Source organism: Microcaecilia unicolor, chromosome 12, assembly GCF_901765095.1.
Source record: "Microcaecilia unicolor chromosome 12, aMicUni1.1, whole genome shotgun sequence".
Taxonomy (NCBI): domain Eukaryota; kingdom Metazoa; phylum Chordata; class Amphibia; order Gymnophiona; family Siphonopidae; genus Microcaecilia; species Microcaecilia unicolor.
Window position 1 is genome coordinate 20696749 of NC_044042.1, and position 21703 is coordinate 20718451.

Sequence of the window (21703 nt, forward strand, 5' to 3'; positions counted from 1 at the left end):
AATTAGAAGTGATTTTCTTGGACCTCGCTTTGAACGTTTCTGAAGAAGTGAGTAATCATAACCTCCGCTGCTATGGATGAGAAGAAATTGAAAGCGTATTTATGTAGTCTGTTGTTTTAACTAGGGGTGAGTGAGAGAGAGGGGTTTTTTTTTTTTTTTTTTTTAGTATTGTTATTATTTTAACTTTTATGTTGCTAATGCTTTTGTTGTTCTGAGATTGATATTAGATCATGTGGGTTGTGAATATTTGTAAATATGTTTTTTTTGCCAATTAAAAATTCTTTACGCTTTATCGGTGTTATCTCGACACAGGTAGTATTGCTGGGAATCTTTTCTGGTGGAATTTAGCAGTCGCCAGCACAGAAGCAGAGGAAGGGCCAAGAGAGTATTAGGGGAAGTGATGTTTATCTAATGAACACTTATTTATTTATTTTTGAATTGGGGGGGGGGGGGAGGGGATATGTTTACATAGTAACATAGTAGATGACGGCAGAAAAAGACCTGCACGGTCCATCTAGTCTGCCCACGATAAACTCATATGTGTATACCTTACCTTGATTTGTACCTGTCTTTTTCAGGGCACAGACCGTATAAGTCTGCCCAGCAGTATTTCACGCCTCCCAACCACCAGTCCCGCCTCCCATCACCGGCTCTGGCACAGACCCCGTATAAGTCTGCCCTCCTAGCCTCTCAACCACCAACCCCTCTTCCCCCCACCACCCAATTTCAGCTAAGCTTCTGTGGATCCATTCCTTCTGCACAGGATTCCTTTATGCCTATCCCACGCATGTTTGAATTCTGTTACTGTTTTCATGTCCACCACCTCCCGCGGGAGGGCATTCCAAGCGTTCACCACCCTCTCCGTGAAGAAATACTTCCTGACATCTTTCCTGAGTCTGCCCCCCTTCAATCTCATTTCATGTCCTCTCGTTCTACCGCCTTCCCATCTCCTAAAATCAGAAATCCCTGAGGTTGATATTCAGAGCTAGTTAAATGGGTAGCAGAGGGTCCTACTCAGATAACTAGCGCTGCTGATTGGGGCCCCACAGGAGTAGCCTAACATGATGGTTCTCAACCCAGTCCTTGGCCTTAGCAAGGTGGCAGTGCATGCAAGTCAGTCTCAGGCATATTTGTTGTACATCCTAAAAAAACCTGACTGGCTGACTGTGCCCCAAGGACTGGGTTGAGAACCACAGGCCTAGCAGTTAGAGTACCAGGCTGATGGCCAACAAATCTGCAGCTGCTCCTTACTACTACTCCTTATCATTTCTATAGCGCTACTAGACGTACGCAGCGCTGTACACTTGAACATGAAGAGACAGTTCCTGCTCGACAGAGCTTACAATCTAATCAGGACAAACAGGGATAAGGACAAAGAGTAGCAAGATTCCGGAATCCCAAAGAGTAGCAAGATTCTGGAATCCCAAAGAGTAGCAAGATTCCGGAATCCCAGTGATTAGCAAGATTCTGGAATCCCAAAGAGTAGCAAGATTCCGGAATCCCAAAGACTACTACTACTTATCATTTCTATAGCGCTACTAGACGTACGCAGCGCTGTACACTTGAACATGAAGAGACAGTCCCTGCTCGACAGAGCTTACAATCTAATTAGGACAGTCAAACAGGACAAACAAGAGCTAAGGGAATATTAAAGTGAGGATGATAAAATAAGGGTTCTGAACAAGTGAATAAGGGTTAGGAGTTAAAAGCAGCATCTAAAAGGTGGGCTTTTAGCTTAGATTTGAAGACGGCCAGAGATAGAGGTACCGGCTCAGGAAGTCTATTCCAGGCATATGGTGCAGCAAGATAAAAGGAACGGAGTCTGGAGTTAGCAGTGGAGGAGAAGGGTGCAGATAAGAGAGATTTACCCAGTGAACGGAGTTCCCTCGGAGGAATGTAGGGAGAGATGAGAGTGGACAGGTACTGAGGAGCTGCAGAGTGAATGCACTTATAGGTCAATAAGAGGAGTTTGAACTGTATGTGGAAATGGATAGGAAGCCAGTGAAGTGACTTGAGGAGAGGGCCAATATGAGCATAACGACACTGGCGGAATGTTAGTCGTGCAGCAGAATTTTGAACAGCGTAAAGATGATACTGAAAACCATGGGATGAGATCAGAGTACCAAGGGAAGAAGTATAGATGGAGAAAAGAAGAGATCCCAGGACAGATCCTGGAGGTACACCAACTGACAGTGGGATAGAAGTAGAGTATACACTAAAGGTACGCTGGGAGAGATGAGAAGAAGACCAGGAAAGAACAGAGCCCTGAAATCCAAGTGAGGATAGCGTATCAAGGAATAGGCTGTGATCATCAATGCAAGTCACTTAAATTAGGTACAAACTAAGGGGACGGTTCTATAACTTGATGCCTCTAGCTAGGTGCACTGATGCCATGTGCTGAGCGCCAATTCTACACCAGCTCCTGTGGGCCAAGATGCTGTTCTGGAACGTTAGCCTAAACCTGAATTGATACTATATCAACACCAAATCTCTGATCCTGATAATGAACTCTTTATAATTTGCTTTCCTCTTACGAACATTTAATTCATTACCAACTTGTATTTCCTCATTCCGGAAATGGCGATCGCCATTATGGAATAATGTAAGCCACATTGAGCCTGCAAATAGGTAGGAAAATGTGGGATACAAATGCAACAAATAAATAAAAATGTAGACTTGACTATATATAGGGGGGTGGCATAAGTGAGTGTCCTTAAATGCACCTTGCAAAGTGATGGTGAATAAGACCGAAAATACTATAATGCCTCTGTATCGCTCCATGGTGCGACCGCACCTTGAGTATTGTGTTCAGTTCTGGTCGCTGTATCTGAAAAAAGATATAGCGGAATTAGAAAAGATTCGATAAAGAGGGTGGGATTCCTCTTGTATAAAGAAAGGCTAAAGAGGTTAGGGCGCTTCAGCTTGGAAAAGGGACGGATGAGGGAGATACGATTGAGGTGTACAAAATCCGGAGTGGTGTAGAATGAGTAGAAGTGCATCGATTTTTTTTTTTTTTTACTCGTTCCAAAAGTACAAAGACTAGGGAACACTCGAGGAAATTACATGGAAATGCCTTTAAAACAAATAGGAGGAAATATTTTTTCACTCAACAAATGCTTAAGCCAGAGGATGTAGTAATCGTAATTAGCATATCTGGGTTTAAAAAAGGTTTGGACAAATTCCTGGAGGAAAAGTCCATAGTCTGCTAGACAGACGTGGGGGAAGCCACTGCTTGCCCTGGGTTTGGTGCTGCTAATTGGGTTTTTGCCAGACAGTGGCGTAGCCAAGGGTGGGCCCGAGCCCACCCACCTTGGGCTCGGGCCCACCCAGTAGCAGTACACCTATGATGTGGCTGGCAGGGATCCCCAAGCCCCACCAGCCGAAAACTCTCAATAACTGTCCCTCCTACGTACCTTGTAAATAGCAGATCTTCACCTGCAGTGAGCAGTGACTGATACATACTGCTCACACTGGCCCCACAGCCTTCCCTCTGATGTATACCCACTTATGCGGAAACAGGAAGTTGCATCAGAGGGAAGACTGTGGGGCCAACATGAGCAGTGTGTATTAGTTGATGCTCGCTGCTGATGAAAATCTGCTATTTAAAAGGTATGCAGGGAAGGGGGGATGTTTGAGAGACCATATGGCATGCAGGCGAGAGAGGGAGAGACCAAATCACTTGTGGGACAAGGCGAAGTTCTTCTGCCCACCCATCTTGGGCCCAGGCCCACCTAAAATTAGGTGTCTGGCTACACCCCTGCTGCCAGGTACTTGTGACCTGGCTTGGCCACTGTTTGGGAAACAGGATACTGGGCTAGATGGACCATTGGTCTGACCCAGTATGGCTGCTCTTATTTTCTTATGAGTCTCATCAGATATGGCTTTTGCAGCAGATTCCACCATTTTAGTAGCCCTGATCTGGACCACCTCCAGCCGTCATCTGTTCTCACCAATATGGCCTTCGGAACAGGATACAACATTCTAGTTGATCTCTCATAAATGCTAACTACAGAGGCATTATTACTGGCTTTTTTTCCTAGCGTCCCTCTGTCATTGGCCATCCCCTTATCATACGGTTTTGTTATCTTTAGATCCAATACTGTCCTCTCTATGTATGATGCAATCACCCAATATATGGGTTTATATATCTGAAGGATGATTGAATTTAGTGTGTCGGGGACGGGTGAAAGGCAAAAGACGTTTCTGTCCCCATTTTTTCTGAATTGAGTCAGTGATGGGTGGGAGGGGGTAGATGGGGAAGTTGCCTGGGGCCCAAGCGCCAAGATGTGGCCTAACCTACAAAAGGCTGGGCTACAGTTAAGGGCAACAGTATTTATATAGGTGGGGCGGCATCTTTCCCCCCTTCCTTCCGCAACTCCCCTCCCCAGCCTACCTTCTTTTTTTTGTTTTTCAATAGTCGGTGGTGGCAGCGATTCCCATACACTGCCCTGCCACCGGCACCGTTTCCTCTGTTCCGGGGGCCGTTTCTCTGACGGACGTAGCTTCCTGTTTCCTTGGAGGCGGGCCGCAGTATAGAGGAGACGCTGGCGCCGGTATCAGGGCAGCGTATGGGGATCACTGTCGCCACTGACTTTTGAAAAGCAAAAAAAGAAGGTTAAATCGGGGAGGGGGGTTGAGGGAGGAAGAAAGGGGGGGGGGAGAGATGCCAGACCGCTGGGGGGGGGAGGGGGTTGGCAGAGAAAGTGTGGACCGATGTTGGACTGGAGGGGGAGGCGGGGTGCCATCTCATCTCTGCCTCAGGCGGCACATTGCCCTTGCCCCCCCCCCCCCCGGCCTTAGCGCACAGTTCAGCTGGAGTCTCTAACAACCCACTGGAGCAGCCTAGATGAGCTTTACGGTCTTTCATCTGCATGGTCTGCGTGTTCTATTACACGTGTGCTTGCTTTGTTCAGTACACATGTCATGAATCTTCACAGCGCTTGCTGCACAGGCGTGTACACACTCACTGCTGTAGGAGCTCCAGGGCTTCGAGTGTTGGCTGCCTCCCCCTGCACCCTTCCCCCTGTCTCCAGCTCACTGTTCCAACTCTGTTCTCCTTATTTGGCCACAGTCATCCAAAAGAGAGGGGAGGGGGAGAAAGGGAGACTGGTGACCTCACAGAGCTCAGAGGGGGGAAGAAAAGATACAAAAAAAAAAAAAAAAAGACTTGAGCCAAGTTGGAGAGTTTCTTTAAAAGGAGATGTATCTGCTCCAGAGAGCTTTGTTATTCTCCCAGAGTCTATCCCTGTGCCCGTCCCACAGAAGGAAGAGATTTTGCTCCTTCGCCCTGCTGTCGAAGCTGCAAAACACATTATTGCAAAACGCCAACCCTACTCCGGGAGCCAAGCAGGAAAAGAGAGAGGATGTGAATCTGAAACCTTAGTCAGAAGCCCACCAGCTTGCGTCTGGAGGAGTCTGTCTGAGCAGGATCCATTAAAGCAGTACCGTGGTGGGCTTCCCACCCTACAGGGCCCTATAGATGGCTACAGTCAACCAGACCCCATTGGCGGCTGGATCTTGGCCTCATGATATAAACTTCCATTGTAAATCCTGTAATAAAAGCTTGCTGAAAGTTATAATCGTCTCTAAATCAAGGTTTATGTTCACCAAGCTGAGTGAATGTCCGCAGTATTAATACTGCCACATTGTCCCGTGAGTCACAGTAGAGTATGTCCTTGCTGGTCACACGTGCAAGTCTGGCATGTGATTCTGTATACAGTAGACTATTGATGTTACCAGATTTCATGACCCTGTACACAGGGCTGGCATTGGACACATGTCGGCCCATATTCAGTCCGTGGGAGGCAGGCCGGCTAGGTGCCGCGATCAGCGGGGAGTCCGGATATGTAATGCCGGGCCATTTCCAGTGACTGGCATTGAAAACCCATTTTTGTTTTCGGTCGGCTTAACCAGCCAAGTTAATATTCAGCACTGGCTGGTTAAGTTTATAGCGGCCAAAGATTGGACGGCTATTTAGGTGGCCCAATTTGGCTGCTAAACTTAGCCGGTGAAGCGCTGAATATTCACGGCTAGCTGGTTATATCGTGTGTTAGCAGCTATGTGCTAATAACCATTCACCTCGCACTAAATATTATCATTTAGTCAGTTAAGTGCTATTTAGCCGGTTAGGAGCCTTTCCTGGCTGGTTAAATAGCGCTGAATATCGGCCGGATGGAGTCCATGGCGGCATTTGACAGTTAATGCATTTGCGCTTACTGCGTTCTAACTACCTAATATGGAGGTGCTAAATGCTTCTGCATGAACCGGTGGCAGTTAACGCATGACCCGCAATAGAAAAGAGTGGGAACACCCCCACATTAAAAAAATGCAGCTGCCACACGGTAAAATCCTGCGTTAAGCAGCACTCCTTGAGGAGCAGCATCTCCCCCCTTCCTTTCTCCACTCTGCTCCCTGCTTTTACCTTTTTACGTTTTTTTTAAAAGCTGACAGTGACAGCAGTTCCCATACACTGCCCTTCCGCCGGCACCCGCCTCTTCCTTTTACTGTGGCCCGCCTCTCTGGTGTAACTTCCTGTTTCCTCAGAGTCGGCTGCAGTAGAAAAGAGGCCGGTGGTGATGGCACGGCAGCGTATGGGCTTTTAAAAAGAAGGTAAAATTGGGGAACGGGGTGTAGGAAGGAAAGGGGGAGATGCCAGAACTTGGCCTGGGGGGCTGGGGGGGGGGGAGCAGCATCTCAGGCCTACCTCATGCCTTGGGCTGCCCCTGGCTCCTGCGTTACTATGGGGCTCTTTTGCTAAGCACGGCTAGGTGCTAATGTTTGCTTAACGTAGCTAAAAACGGAGTAACATGGGACATGCTCAGGGGTCCGGCAGTAACTCTGAAATGTGCGCGTGCTAAAAAATGTCTCATTTTTTTAAGGAGGTGTGTCATGGGGGGACAGTGGGTGTTCCTGTGCTAACTGGTTACTGCAGGGATACCGTGTGGCCCTTGCCACTTACACAATGGGTGGTAGGAATTTTTAAAAATGGCTGTGTGCTGACGGCAAGCACATGGCCATTAATACAAAAAAAGAGGAAATTGTCTATTTTATTGTTGTGGTAAAAATTGCATTAGCGCACAGGAATGACCCGTGTAAGGGTTTGCTAAGGCCAAGTTCCAATCGTTACCTTCCTGTTACTGTAACAGAACTGAAATACTCAGCGTTGATTGGAACTTGGTTTCTGCAATTTTTTGGACTCTACTACAAGTGTGTATAATTTAGTTATATACGCTCTTGGTAGTTTTACCCCTGACGCAGCCTGAGGGCGAAACGTGGCCACGTCGGACATTGTTCCAGTTAAACCTTTTTAACCTCATCCTGCTTTTTTGTTTGTTTATGCTTTTTTTGCAAGCAGTTTGTAGGGTTTGCTAAGGCCACGTTTTTCCACGGCTTAGTAAAAGGACCCCTATGTTAGAATTTGAAAATTCAAAGAAAGATATGATAGAGGTCTATAAAATAATGAGTGGAGTTGAACGGGTAGATGTGAAGCGTCTGTTCACGCTTTCCAAATATACTAGGACTAGGGGGCATGTGATGAAGCTACAATGTAGTAAATTTAAAACAAATCGAAGAAACTTTTTCTTCACTCAACGTATAATTAAACTCTGGAATTCGTTGCCAGAGAATGTGGTAAAGGCGGTTAGCTTAGCGGAGTTTAAAAAAGGTTTGGACGGCTTCCTAAAGGACAAGTCCATAGACCGTTATTAAATGGGGAAAATCCACTATTTCTGGGATAAGCAGTATAAAATGTTTTGTACTTTTTTAGGATCTTGTGACCTGGATTGGCCACTGTTGGAAACAGGATGCTGGGCTCGATGGACCTTTGGTCTTTCCCAGTATGGCAATACTTATACACTTATGTACCTGAACCGTTTGCCTCTTGGCAGTGTAGTGAAACTTGCCCTCCCATTATCTAAATTTTAATTTATTGATGGGCTGCTGCAGTGTAATGCCTGCTTACACTTTTGACTTTTTACTGCTGAAACGTCCTGCTTAATGCTTGTAGCTTCTGTAAAAGCGATACAGCTGCGAGACGATGCACCGCTGAGGAAACCCTCCGAATTCTGGCTGTAATTTGCAACATTCTCGTGAGTCCTAACACCTCGGTCAGCAGTTGGTTTAAGCATCTTTCAGGTGCTGATGTGTTTCAAAATTGGGTGATATTCATTAAAAATTACATTGTAAAATTTGTATAAATCCGGGAATTTTTTTGCCAGGTTACCAATACCTGCTGGGGGACCAGCGCTCAATCTCTTTTCATCTCCATTCTCTATCCATTGCAAAACATACCTAAGTACCTAGGTATGATTCCTATCACTTCTGCAATTCACAGAGTCCGCTGCCCCTGTTTACAAGGAAATATTTCCTGTGAGCTCCTCCGTTTCATCATGGCCCCGTGTCCTTGCAGTTCTCCATAGAGAAACTATCTGCTTTCTTGCAAATTTTGGAAAACTTGGTTGTTTGAGAAATTTTATGGAATTTAATTTGGTTATTTTTTATTTAGTAAGGGTGTATTTCCTGGAAATTATGTTCCACTTTTCTTTTTCGTAATCCACATCAAACTGTTAAGGTGTTTGCAGAATAGAAGCATTGTATTGTATTCTACTTGGTATTTGAATATTTCCATTGTGCTCCTTTCTTCCTTCACATTTTGGTGGTGGAGATGAAAACGGTAACGGAATTCAAAAATGCGTGGGATAAACATAAAGGAATCCTGTTCAGAAGGCAGGGATCCTCAGAAGCTTAGCGGAGATTGGGTGGCAGAGCCGGTGGTGGGAGGCGGGGGTAATGGTTGGGAGGCGGGGCTAGTGCTGGGCAGACTTCTATGGTCTGTGCCATGAAAATGGCAGATACTAATCAAGGTCAAGTGTACACAAAAAGTAGAACATATGAGTTATCTTGTTGGGCAGACTAGATGGACCGTGCAGGTCTTTCTCTGCCGCCGTCTACTATGTTACTAAATGTTACTTTGTTAATGCAGTGGATGTCGTGTCTCTCAGTCCTGGAAGTAATGGAACCCCCGTCCCTCTGCTTGGCTATTCTTAGGTACAGAACCGTGTGCTGATGGATCCTGAGTGCTGTTTGCAGAATGTGTGTAGTTGGGTTGAACTGCAGATCAGTGGCGATCCTTGGTCGGCTGCCACCCGGGGTGGATCGCCGCTGTGCACCCCCCACCACCACCAGGTACAGCATGACACCCCCCGGGTGCATTCTTACCTGCTGGGAGCAGCTGCACGGCTGTCGGTTCCGCTGGTTCCCTGCACCCTCTGCCCCGGAACAGGAAGTAACCTGTTCCGGGGCAGAGGGAGCAGGGAACCAGCGGAGCCATCAGCCGCCCCCACTGCCCCGCCCTTGGTACGCCACTGCTGCAGATGAAATGGGAGCAAAAACATCGTACTAATGGAGGTTCATATACCCCACTGTGCTGTAGCACTGCAGGAGTTACTCCCGTAGCATGTAAAGGTTCCAAGTTTTGTTATTTCATTGGCCAGTGTTGGAGGTTTCCAAGCACCATAATGTAATAAAGCAAAACTAATACGTGGAGTTAGATCTGCTCAGTCTTCCGCATTGAGTGGGAGACATGCTTTAGAGGGTCATCATAACCCACCCAAAATCAGGAAACTTGCAGAATGCGGGAGACTTTGGACCAACCGGAAGCTGTTTTCTCTGCCTGTACACGACCACTATCAGCTTCAAATCACACAGCCTGTTGTGAGATTAGCGGGCAGGAAGTGTGGGAGCCAGGTTTGAAGATGTTAAGTGCTGGCAAAGAAAGTGTTTGAGAAGGGATAGAGTGGGGGTGGGATATGGACAGAATGGGGCAGGACCAAAATTTCCAGCTTAAAATTTGGCAACTCTGAAGGAGGCATTCAAATACAGCACTGGACCGAAAATGCAAACAGTGTATTTGAGTGCAGGATGGTCCTGAAGACAGTGCTGCGATACAGGAGGCTGCAGTACATCGATAATAATGTTTTTAGTGTAGCTTTTAGTGTAGAAGGAATAATAGCTTCCCAATTCAGTACTGGAGGATCCCAGATATTGTGGCTGCTTGCCCGTAGTGAGGAGCTCTGGGGTGATGTGCTATAATTGTAGGTAACAGTTCATTGTCTTGGTGACTGAGCAATGGTACGGCAGAGGCAACGTAGCTGGGGTGGCATCATTGATTGCTGGAAGCTACTACTACTACTACTATTTAGCATTTCTATAGCGCTACAAGGCATACGCAGCGCTGCACAAACATAGAAGAAAGGCAGGGTGTCACCATTATGACGGTGGCGCTTGCAGGAGGAGGGAGTTCATCTCCCTCCTTCTGCTTGAAGGTGCTTGGGGGAGCACTAGGCCACAAATGAAACCTTTTTGTGGAGGGAGGGATGAGGTTCACTGGACCTCTCACCCCCTTGTGTCTGGGGGAGGGAGTTTAGAGGTCCAGTGGACCCTCCATTTGTTTGACAGTTCTGGCTTTATTTATTTTTTTTTTTTTTAAATTTTGACAGCCCAGACCAGTCAAACAACTTCTGCGGGAGGACTGTGCCTTGGGCAGACACAATCCTCCTGCAGAAGTGCCCCAATGATCAAAGCTAATAATGTGCATAAATTTGCATTCTATTAGCATTGATCATCAGGATTTTATTTCCCCCCTGCTGTTTCCGGCGCTCATTTTAAAGTGCAGTTGTGAACAGCGTGGGGAAATTGATCATTGGCCTGAGAGAGTCGCACGAATGTCAGTACTGTCCCTGGGGGGGCTGCAACATTATGTAATGTTGCAACCAGAAATTTACAGAGCTCCATAGATCTTTTATTATAAATAAATAAATATGTAAAACATTTTAACCAAAAATCATGGAAACAAATTGCTGGAGTGGCTATTCTGCAAAAAAATTTGCCAAATAAAGTATTTAAAATCTCCAAAACGCGAGGTAAGACTATTTTCTGTGTAGACTTATGAGACTGGAGGACTTGAATATGTATTCGCTACAGAAAAGGAGAGAGAGAGAGAGAGGCGATATGATACAGACATTTAAGTACTTGAAAAAGTATTAATATACAAACAAACCTCTTCCAGAGACGTACAGGCAGTAGAACTAGAGGACGTGCATAGAGGTTGCAGGGAGGAAGACTTAGGAGTAATGTCAGGAAATACTTTTTCACAGAAAGGGTACTGGACGCCTGGAATTCCCTTCCAGGACAGGTGGTAGAGTCAAAAATGGTGAGCAAATTCAAAACTGCATTGGATAGGTACAGGAGATGGTTAAATAGGAAGAGGATAGAAGCATAACATGGCTGTTGAGGTGTTGTTGGGCAAGAGAAGTTTGAACTAAGGCCGATGATGCCGGACAGATGGCAAAAGACAGTTGAATTGCAGTGTTGTCGACATCACTTTGTTGTCACATGCTGTGAGTGAGGGTGCTGTGCAGCTTAGGGAGGAGGGAAAGACATCTTGACTGCTAAGCGATCGCCATTACGGAACAATGTAAGCCACATTGAACCTGCAAATATGTGGGGAAAATGTGGGATACAAATGCAATAAATAAATAAATAACTTGAATCCTGTTAGCAGCACTTGGGGATGAAACGTGGTTATCACCAAGACTCCCATCATGTTCTTCCTATGTGATTGGCATGGTGGAGACTTGACAACTAGTGTTTAAGCATGGGTGGCTGGGGCCTGCACTGAGTAGTGGCCACGGCCCTAGCCACCTTGTTGGGTAGACTGAATGGATTGTGCGGATCTTTATCTGCAGTCATTTACTGTGTTAAAATTCCCATGGTCTCATGTAGGGTTACCATATGTGCCCCCTGTCACGCCCCCACCCTGCCCCCTGTCACTTTGACCCCCCCCTAAAGAAAGCCAGATTCCCCCCTTTGTATATCCCCTCCCTAATTTTCCAGCCTCCCTCCACCCACATTACTCCATTTACTAACCCTTCCCAGGGGTGTAGCCAGAAAACAGATTTTGGGTGGGCCTAGGCAAGAACTAGGTGGGCACCAAGTGTTCTCCCCCACCCCCACCACCAAAATAAAATCTCAGCTGGCGGGAAAATGCTTCTTTCCACCATGTGCAGGTACCGGTATTGTGGAGAGTAGCGTTTTCGTTACCATCAGGGGGAAGCCTTCAGCTGGCAGGACTTGGGATCCCCACCAGCTACCATTAAATATGTGCTACTGTTGGGTGGGCCTGAGCCCTAAGTCGGTGGGCCAGGGCTCAGGCCCACCTGTGGCTACACCACTGCCCCTTCCCTCCCCTCCTGTACCTTATTGTAGTTCCCTGGTGGTCTAGTAGACTCTTTGGGGCAGGAAAGAGCCCCCTATTTCCTGCCTGATGCGGCTGTAGACCTTTCTTACTCCCAGCACCGATTCAAAATGGCTGCCGAGAGTTCAAGCAGTGACCTTGCAAGACTTCTACAGGTCTCGCGAGGCCGCCGCATGAACTCTTGGCAGCCATTTTGAAGCAGCGCCGAGAGCAAGACAGTCTGCAGACACACCGGGCAGGAAAGAGGGGGCTCTTTCCTTCCCCAAAGAGGTCACTAGATTACCAAGGCACCACACTAAGGTAAAAGAGGGGAGGATAGGACGCCCGCCTGCTTGTCCGCCTGCCAGCCTGCCCATTCATCCATAGAAAGAGGACATGTCTACTACTACTACTTATCATTTCTAAAGCGCTATTAGACGTAAAACCGGACATATGGTAACCCTAGTCTCAGGGGCTGCATAAAATTCATGGCAGCCAAGATTTGGCCCAGAGGCTGCAGGTTGCCCACCTCTGGTGTAGCATGCGTAAGACTATGAACACAGTAACATAGTAGATGACGGCAGAGAAAGACCTGCACGATAAAAGTTCTCTGATGAAATACTCTCCATGCTAAAGGCTACAACTGATGAGGTTCCAGGGTGCCCAGGGACTTACCTCATCTTGGGAGCAATTTTCAGCATTTCCAGGGAGCTTGTAGACCTGCACCTGCTTTACACCTATCTGCTTGCAAGTTCTTTCTTTTTGAAAATATGACCTGTAAGATCTGTGGGTAGAAAAGTACCTATGGACTTTGGATTTAATTCACATCTTTTTAAGGACAAATCAAACTCTACTATGCATATAAAGTATTGCATACCATGTAAAATGACTTTATCTTGTTAGGCAGACTAATGGACCATACAGGTCTTTATCTTCCATCATTTACTATGTTACTGTATTATTAAGAGTAGTTTAAAGCAAGTTATATTCAGCTATTTAGATATTTCCATATCTCCAGGTTTACAATATAAGGAAGTAATATGCAGTTGGTGGAGGTCTGCATTTTGTTATACACTGGATAGTGGCAGAATTGTGCCCCGATTTTCTACTACTTACTACTTATCATTTCTAAAGCGCAACTAGACGTACACAGCGCTGTACACTTGAACATGAAGAGACAGTCCCTGCTCGACAGAGCTACAATCATCAGGACAAACAGGGATAAGGACAAAGAGTAGCAAGATTCCGGAATTCCAGTGATCAGCAAGATTCTGGAATCCCAAAGAGTAGCAAGATTCCGGAATTCCAGTGATTAGCAAGATTCTGGAATCCCAAAGACTACTACTACTACTACTACTTATCATTTCTAAAGCGCTACTAGACGTACGCAGCGCTGTACACTTGAACATGAAGAGACAGTCCCTGCTCGACAGAGCTACAATCTAATCAGGACAAACAGGGATAAGGACAAAGAGTAGCAAGATTCCGGAATCCCAAAGACTACTACTACTACTTATCGTTTCTATAGTGCTACTAGACGTACACAGCGCTGTATACTTGAACATGAAGAGACAGTCTCTGCTTGTAATCAGGACAGACAAACAGGACATATGAGGGATAAGGACAAAGTGTTGCAAGATTCCAGAATCCCAAAGTGTTGCAAGATTCCGGAATCCCAAAGATTACTTATCATTTCTATAGCACTACTAGACGTAGGCAGCGCTGTACACTTGAACATGAAGAGACAGTCCCTGCTCGACAGAGTTTACAATCTAATTAGGACAGACAAACAGGACAAACAAGAGATAAGGGAATATTAAAGTGAGGTTGTTCAGTGGTATCACATCAGATGGCAGCCACTGAATATCCAGGCACAAACCAGCTGCCCAGACTCTACCCCAGCACTATTCAGATTTTCAGTGACACTATTTAATTATGTGCTGCTGAAATTCTAGGTTTGACCTGGTCGTTGCAACTTGCCAAATAGGAATCTCTCTTACCCAGTTAAGTAACACTGAAGAGGGGGCCCTAAATTTGTACCTGAGGTAATGAAGGGTTTAGTGATTTACCCAAGATCCCAAGGAGCAGCAGTGAGCTTTGAACTGGGCTGCCCTGGTTGTCAGCCAGTTTTCTAACCGATAGGCTCCTCTTTTATGCCTTTTAAATTGTACCTATTTATGCAAGTTGTGTCTATAGGGAAACAAAAATATGCAAATTTGAGAACAAAATTTCTCCTTGTGCTTCTACTCCCCTGAGCTCCCCCTGCAGGTGGAAGTGTGTATAACTGTGAATGATTGTCCGTGTCCTTTTACCTGCACAGAGACTGGTCAGTTTTCAAAAGCCCAGTTTTATGTTTGTTTATTCAAATTTAAAAACTTACAATCTGCTTCAAACCTTAGCAGCTTCCACAAAAACATACATAAAGTAGCAATGCGAAGAATACAATGTAACAAATAGACAGAGATGCTACTGCACTTCTCCCTATACCCTATGTCAGCAGATGTATTTGCCCATGCAGAGCACTTTTAAAAATGACCCTCCCTATGTATTGCAGTCCTGTTTTTGCCATGTTACCTACCAGTGCAAGCCTTTCCCCACCTAGTCTGGAAGTAGTCTTGTGTGCTGGGAGACAAATATGTATCCCTGGTGATGGATCGGAACATTCAGTGCCAAACTGGTTTCAGGATCAGTTGAATGTGCTAGACGTTGGGGTGTGTTGTAATGGTACCAAGTACAGTAAGTCATTCTGGGAGAGGGCGGTGTGCCAGCTGTTCAAGGGTTTTGATTTTGCAGCCCAGTACATCATGTGATGTGCATTTCACATGTGTGTGTGGGAGGGGGGAGGGGGAGAGGGAGGCGGCAGCAGCAGCGCCAAACTGGTCCACACAGGGCCCTGCAATTGCTAAGGCCAGCCATGTTTTTGTTGGTGTAAATGGAGGTGCATAGTTTTAGGCGCTGGGATATCAACTAAGCGTATTCTATATACTGCACCTAAATCTAGGCACCGCTTCTTGAATACGCTTAACGAAAATGTTTACTGCGTGAATTTTTCTGGCGCCTTATATAAAACTAGTAAAAAAGGCCCGTTTCGGTAGGCAATGAAATTGGCGCTAGCAAGGTAATCCCCCACCCTCTCTCGCTGTCTTGCTCTGTCCCCTCCGAGACCCACGCCCCCCTCCCTCCCGACCAAATTTTAGACCCTCCTCCCTCCCAGTTCAAGGCCTCCTCACGCCCCTCCCACCGAGTTCCAAACTCCCCCCTCCCTCCAATTTCAACACCCCCCTGCTGCGACCCTCTAACCCCCCTTTCCACCGAAAACCCTCCCCTGCCGCGGTCACGTACCTTTGCTGACGGGGGACCCCAACCCCCGACAGCCGAAGTCCTCTTCTCGTCTGCGCTGGCGTTGCTTGCTTGCTGAATCATCGGATCAAGTTTCTGTGCGTGCGTCTGATGTCCCGAGGGGGGGGGGTCTGTGGTGCCGTGCTTGTAGTTTTTTGTTGCGCCACTCCCTGCCACTTGCTCCGAAGTGGCAGGGAGCGGCGCACTGACAGCTGATTCCCCTTGCTTTGGAATCCGCTGTGAGTGACGTCATCCTTGCTTCGGAGACTAGCTCAGGAGCCACGGACACAGGCAGTCCACATTAGAACGTTGATGGTGAGAATTATTATATAGGATCCGGCTTATTATGCCTGCTTTGTTTCCTGTATGTAGGATGATTGCCCTGTTGTCAGAGACATGGATGAGGGATGGTTTGACAGGTCTTCCCTTGCCTGAAACTGTGTCAGTTGTTCCTAAATCAACTTTGACCTTCGGGGTGTTTCCAGAAGGCCTCCAGCTGCAGTAGCCCCGGTGCTGTGCCAGTTATTGTTTTTACTGTCAAACAGGTGGCGAGGAATACAAGCCCTGTGATTCAACGTCCAGCTGTCTCATTCCTGGGCATGCAGTCATTCACCCATATCCCGTCTCCTTCAGACAGAAGGAAGGAGAAATGCACACTTGCTAGCAAACAGCAGTCCCTCACTTGTTCAGCTAGTGAGGGCAAAACCTTATTGTCTTGAACTCATTTGACAAGCAGACGAGGCATTTAGTGTGAGAAAGTGAGGAGCAGTCAGATAGGATCTGCAGTACTGTTGCAGGTAGGGGAAATGGGCAGACGAGGCTGGAGATGTTTATCCGCTCCTGTGTTCTATATTTCGTCCCTTCCAGTTTAAGGTTCTACTGTTCCTCATTAAAGTTTATAGAGATGGAGTTAGTTGGGGTAAGAGAAAAGCGATGGAAGAGTTTCAAAATGCAAAATTGTTAAATACATTTACTTTGATGACATCTCTATTATTAAACATTATGAGGGAAATTTTCAAAGGCATTTCCAAACGTAAAGTAGGGCTTTATGTTCAGAAAAGGTGTTTTTTTTTAAACTGCGCAAAATATATGCACAAAACTGTATGGATATGTTGGGTATTTTCAGGGGTGGGACTGGTGTAGAGAATGCACTTGAATGCATACCGTTTGATGGGAAAAGTATCTGCACAAATACTAATTTTGAAAGGGAAATATATATTTTTTCCCTTGTGAAAATTGATATCAAGTCTGCAGGGAAAAAGTGCTCCACCCGATTCACACACGCTTTCTTTCTTTGAAAATTTCTCCCCTTGAAAGCAGTTTTCGGAATCTAGCAGGGTAAATTGTCCGAAAATTGCCCAAGAGAATTACCAGCGCATACATTTTGACCAGAGGGAAAAGCAGATGAGCTTGGAGACGCAGAGGAGGGGGACAAAGGAAGCAACATTGTGTGAGTTTTTTGCATTTTCAAAACTACACACATTCTTTGCAGGAAAAGTGCCCGCATCAAAGAGTGTGCAAAGTCTGGGTCAGTTTTCCGAAGGGAAACTATTCCCTTTGAGAATTTGCACAAAGTTCCTGGGCCAAAGAAGTACCCACAGACTTTGCACCAGTGCTGGTGGGTGTGAAAATAGGCCACACGGGTGGAAACTTTCTCTTGGTTTAGATTGTTTTTGACAGGTAGATCTTTTTCTGTAGCTGCCAGTGATTCAGTATTTTTGGCGTATGCGTTGGAATGTGGCCCAGGGTTCTGCCCTTTTCCCCATCTATTGAAAGCCCTTTTGTGTTGGTTATTGAGGGGTTTGGTATTAGTTATCATCTGTATACAGATGATATTCTTTTACTGTTTCCCCTGTTCTTGGGTTATTGCAGCATTGTTTGTCTTTTAAACACCGCTGTGGCATTAAATATTTTTTCTTTTGTTACATTTGTACCCCGCGCTTTCCCACTCATGACAGGCTCAATGCGGCTTACATATTGTTTACAGGTACTTATTTGTACCTGGAGCAATGGAGGGTTAAGTGACTTGCCCAGAGTCACAAGGAGCTGCCTGTGCCTGAAGTGGGAATCAAACTCAGTTCCTCAGAACCAAAGTCCACCACCCTAACCACTAGGCCACTCCTCCACTGTTGCTACTATTTGAGATTCTACATGGAATGTTGCTATTCCACTAGCAACATTCCATGTAGAAGTCGGCCCTTGCAGATCACCAATGTGGCTGCGCAGGCTTCTGCTTCTGTGAGTCTGACATCCTGCACGTACGTGCAGGACGTCAGACTCACAGAAACAGAAGCCTGCGCAGCCTTCTACATGGAATGTTGCTAGTGGAATAGCAACATTCCATGTAGAATCTCCAATAGTATCTATTTTATTTTTGTTCCATTTGTACCCTGCGCTTTCCCACTCATGGCAGGCTCAATGCGGCTTACATGGGGCAATGGAGGGTTAAGTGACTTGCCCAGAGTCACAAGGAGCTGCCTGTGCCTGAAGTGGGAATCGAACTCAGTTCCTCAGGACCAAAGTCCACCACCCTAACCACTAGGCCACTTAGAAGTTTCATTCACCTATCACTGTTTATCTTGATTCTAACTCCAAAATATATTTAAAGGGAGGAAAAAAACACTTCAGATGCTCGCTTAACCTGACTGCATATTTTGTGGCAGGTATCGTGCTGCTCAGTGTTTACTTTGAAAATGAGTTTACTTTACGTAAACTACCTGGCGAGCATCCTCATGAGTCTTCAAAAAAACCTCTCTAAACTCTGTGTTATTTTACTTTATTTTTCATTTTCAACAATTTAGCCCGAAACGCAAAAGATACGTGCAAAAAAATTGTTGAAAATCAAAAATAAAGTAAAATAACATAGAGTTTAGAGAGGTTTTTTTGAAGACTCATGAGGATGCTTGCCAGGTAGTTTACATAAAGAGAACTCATTTTCAAAGTAAACACTGAGCAGCACGATACCTGCCACAAAATATGCAGTCAGGTTAAGCGAGCGTCTGAAGTGTTTTTTTCCTCCCTTTAAATATATTTTGGAGTTAGAATCAAGACAAACAGTGATAGGTGAATGAAGCATTATGTGTCTGCAGTTGACCAATGGTTATCAGTTAATAGGTTGGCTTTGAATAATGTAAAAACTAAAGCCTACTGGATCACAGGTCGCCATGAGCGTCCGGCTTTAGTCCCATCACTTTTTGGTGCACCGGTCCAGGTGGTGGATTTTGCCCAACTTGGGGGGGTGAGGGTTGATTCTCAGTTATCCTTTTGAGGAACAGGTGAGACAGGTAACGTGTAAAGGTTTTGTTAGTTTCTAGATTAGATTACTGCAATATGATTTATGCGGAGACAGGGCACACTAATTTGCATCATTTACAAACCCTACAAAATGTTGCCATGTTTTTGCATAGTAAGGTTCAGCCCTGTGACCATGTGCAGCATGATTAGTAACTTGCCGCTGGCTACCAGTGTGTCAGCGTATTGAGTTTAAGGATCTTAGGTTGACTTATAGAGCAGTTCTAGGACAAGACTCCCTTTTACCTGGCCTTGCTCATTGTGCCTAACTTGCCAACCAGATCTTTGTGTTTTGTCCCATCTGTCGCTCTTGCGCATCTGGGGGTGAATTCTGTATATGGCACTGAAAAAAAGCACTGTTCTATAAGCCGTGCTTAAAGTTAGGCGCAGTTTATAGACTAGCACTTATGCCTGGGGATCAAGCCTAACTTTAGGCACAGCCATTTGCACCAGCTGAAACGTGGCGCAAATGTATGTGCCGAAAGTGGGCATGTATCCCTCCGTATTCTATAACCACCTGTAAATGCTAGGAACACCCCCGTTCCACCCATGACCCTCCCATTTCTGTGTATCTTTTTTAATTTTAATTTTTTTTTACTCGCGCATAAAATTTAAGCACGAATCCCGCACCTAAACTTATGTGTATAAGTTCTAATTAAATCAAATTAGTGCCAAGAATTAATTAGCTCATTATTCAGTTAAATTGTATGCACCCGAATTTGTGCATGCAATTTTTGGCAACTTTTATAGAATTTAGAGGTCCGGCGTCCACAAGGAAATGTGCAGTTTTTTGCAAGGCCCCTATGTTCTGGAGTCAACTCCCACTGTCTGTCTGGGAGGAGCGTTCTTTTAAAAAGTTAAAAAAGTTATTGACGACTCATTTATTTTTGACCGTATTTGATGTTCTAGATCAGGGTTGTCCAACCTCGGTCCTCAAGGGCCGCAATCCAGTCGGGTTTTCAGGACTTTCCCCAATGGATATGCATGAAATTTATTTGCATTCACGGCCTCCGTTGTAGATCTCATGCATATTCATTGTGGAAAACCTACATAAGTACATAGTACATAAGTATTGCCATACTGGGAAAGACCAAAGGTCCATCAAGCCCAGCATCCTGTTTCCAACAGTGGCCAATCTAGATCGCAAATACCTGGCAAGATCCCAAAAAGTACAAAACATTTTATACTGCTTATCCCAGAAATAGTGGATTTTCCCCAAGTCCATTTAATAACGGTCTATGGACTTTTCCTTCAGGAAGCCGTCCAAACCTTTTTTAAACTCTGCTAAGCTAACCGCCTTTACCACATTCTCTGGCAACGAATTCCAGAGTTTAATTACACGTTGAGTGAAGAAAAAGTTTCTCCAATTCATTTTAAATTTACTACATTGTAGCTTCATCGCATGCCCCCTAGTCTTAGTATTTTTGGAAAGCGTGAATAGACGCTTCACATCTACCCGTTCAACAACTCCACTCATTATTTTATAGACCTCTATCTTATCTCCCCTCAGCCGCCTTTTCTCCAAGCTGAAGAACCCTAGCCGCTTTAGCCTTTCTTCATAGGGAAGTCATCCCATCCCCTTTATCATTTTCGTCGCCCTTCTCTGCACCTTTTCTAATTCCACTATATCTTTTTTGAGATACGGCGACCAGAATTGAACACAATGTTCGAGGTGCGGTCGCACCATGGAGCGATACAAAGGCATTATAACATCCTCATTTTTGTTTTCCATTCCTTTCCTAATAAAACCTGACCTGGCGAGGGCCGACGTTGGACAATCCTGTTCTAGAGAGTGGTTCTTTTAGGACTGGGACTTCACCTGTTGACTAAGATTTTTTAAGACTTTGTCCTTATATTACATTGAGCGATGGCCTGAAATGTTTTGTGTCTTTCTTGTCCCAGTGTTGGAGTCCATTTTCTTCATTTAATTCTGTACATGGCCTTGACCTTTTTTTGAGTTTCTGTGTTATACCAAGTAGAATTAAACATGGTATTATCTTCCAGTTGTACAAGTAACGAGAGAGCCGTTTTCATTGTTTTTTGGTCTCATTTATATCCTGACAGAACTGTGTTGCGATGGTTACGGATGTTTTTATCAGTGTGCTTCACTTTCTCTTTATTCTGGGCCCAAAGAGAGGTAGAAAGTGCATCCTTTGTATGGCAGTGATTATGAGGACATATATTGTGATGGCTTCTAGCAGATGAAACTTTGCAGTGTTTTCTTTGAACCCTTTGAATGGATTGAGGTTTATTAACCGCGTTTATGGAGAGATTCACTCAAGGTGGTCTACAGCTCGACATGGTGGCTTACAATTTTGTTAACATCATAACAATAGTGAAATTACCAAATATAAGCCTAAATACAGTGAATGAGGTAAATATAGAGATGGCAAATTGAATTCTAGTAATAGGACTAACACGAAACAGTATCAGAAATATACAGTTAGCAGTACTGTAGAGCAATCATGTAACAAATATGATAAATGTCACCAGCATATTAATCATACATAACAGGCAGCATAGAAGAGAATTTATATATATATATATATATATATGACTGGGTCTCACTTTATCCCCATTCTTAAGGATTCTGGAGGGATTAAGGTAGGTAATAATACATGTACATGCATTAAGGTCATATCAGTGTTATTTAAATCTTCTAATGCATGCTTATTCTGTGCCAGAGCCGGTGGTGGGAGGCGGGGCTGGTGGTTGGGAGGCGGGGATAGTGCTGGGCAGACTTGAACGGTCTGTGCCGGAGGCGGGGCTGGTGGTTGGGAGGCGGGGATAGTGCTGGGCAGACTTGAACGGTCTGTGCCAGAGCCGGTGGTTGGGAGGCGG

At 45.3% G+C, this 21703-nt stretch overlaps 1 protein-coding gene across 3 annotated transcripts in view; it reads left to right on the forward strand.

The window, feature by feature from the left end:
* TEAD3 (TEA domain transcription factor 3) overlaps positions 1-21703 on the forward strand; it is a 181443-nt gene that overhangs the window by 47806 nt on the left and 111934 nt on the right. For all 3 annotated transcript variants that reach the window (XM_030220895.1, XM_030220896.1, XM_030220897.1), the window contains exon 2: positions 16892-17021. In XM_030220895.1, the coding sequence (XP_030076755.1) occupies positions 16976-17021 (46 nt within the window). In that variant the 5' untranslated portion in view covers positions 16892-16975. The remainder of the gene's footprint in view (positions 1-16891; positions 17022-21703) is intronic.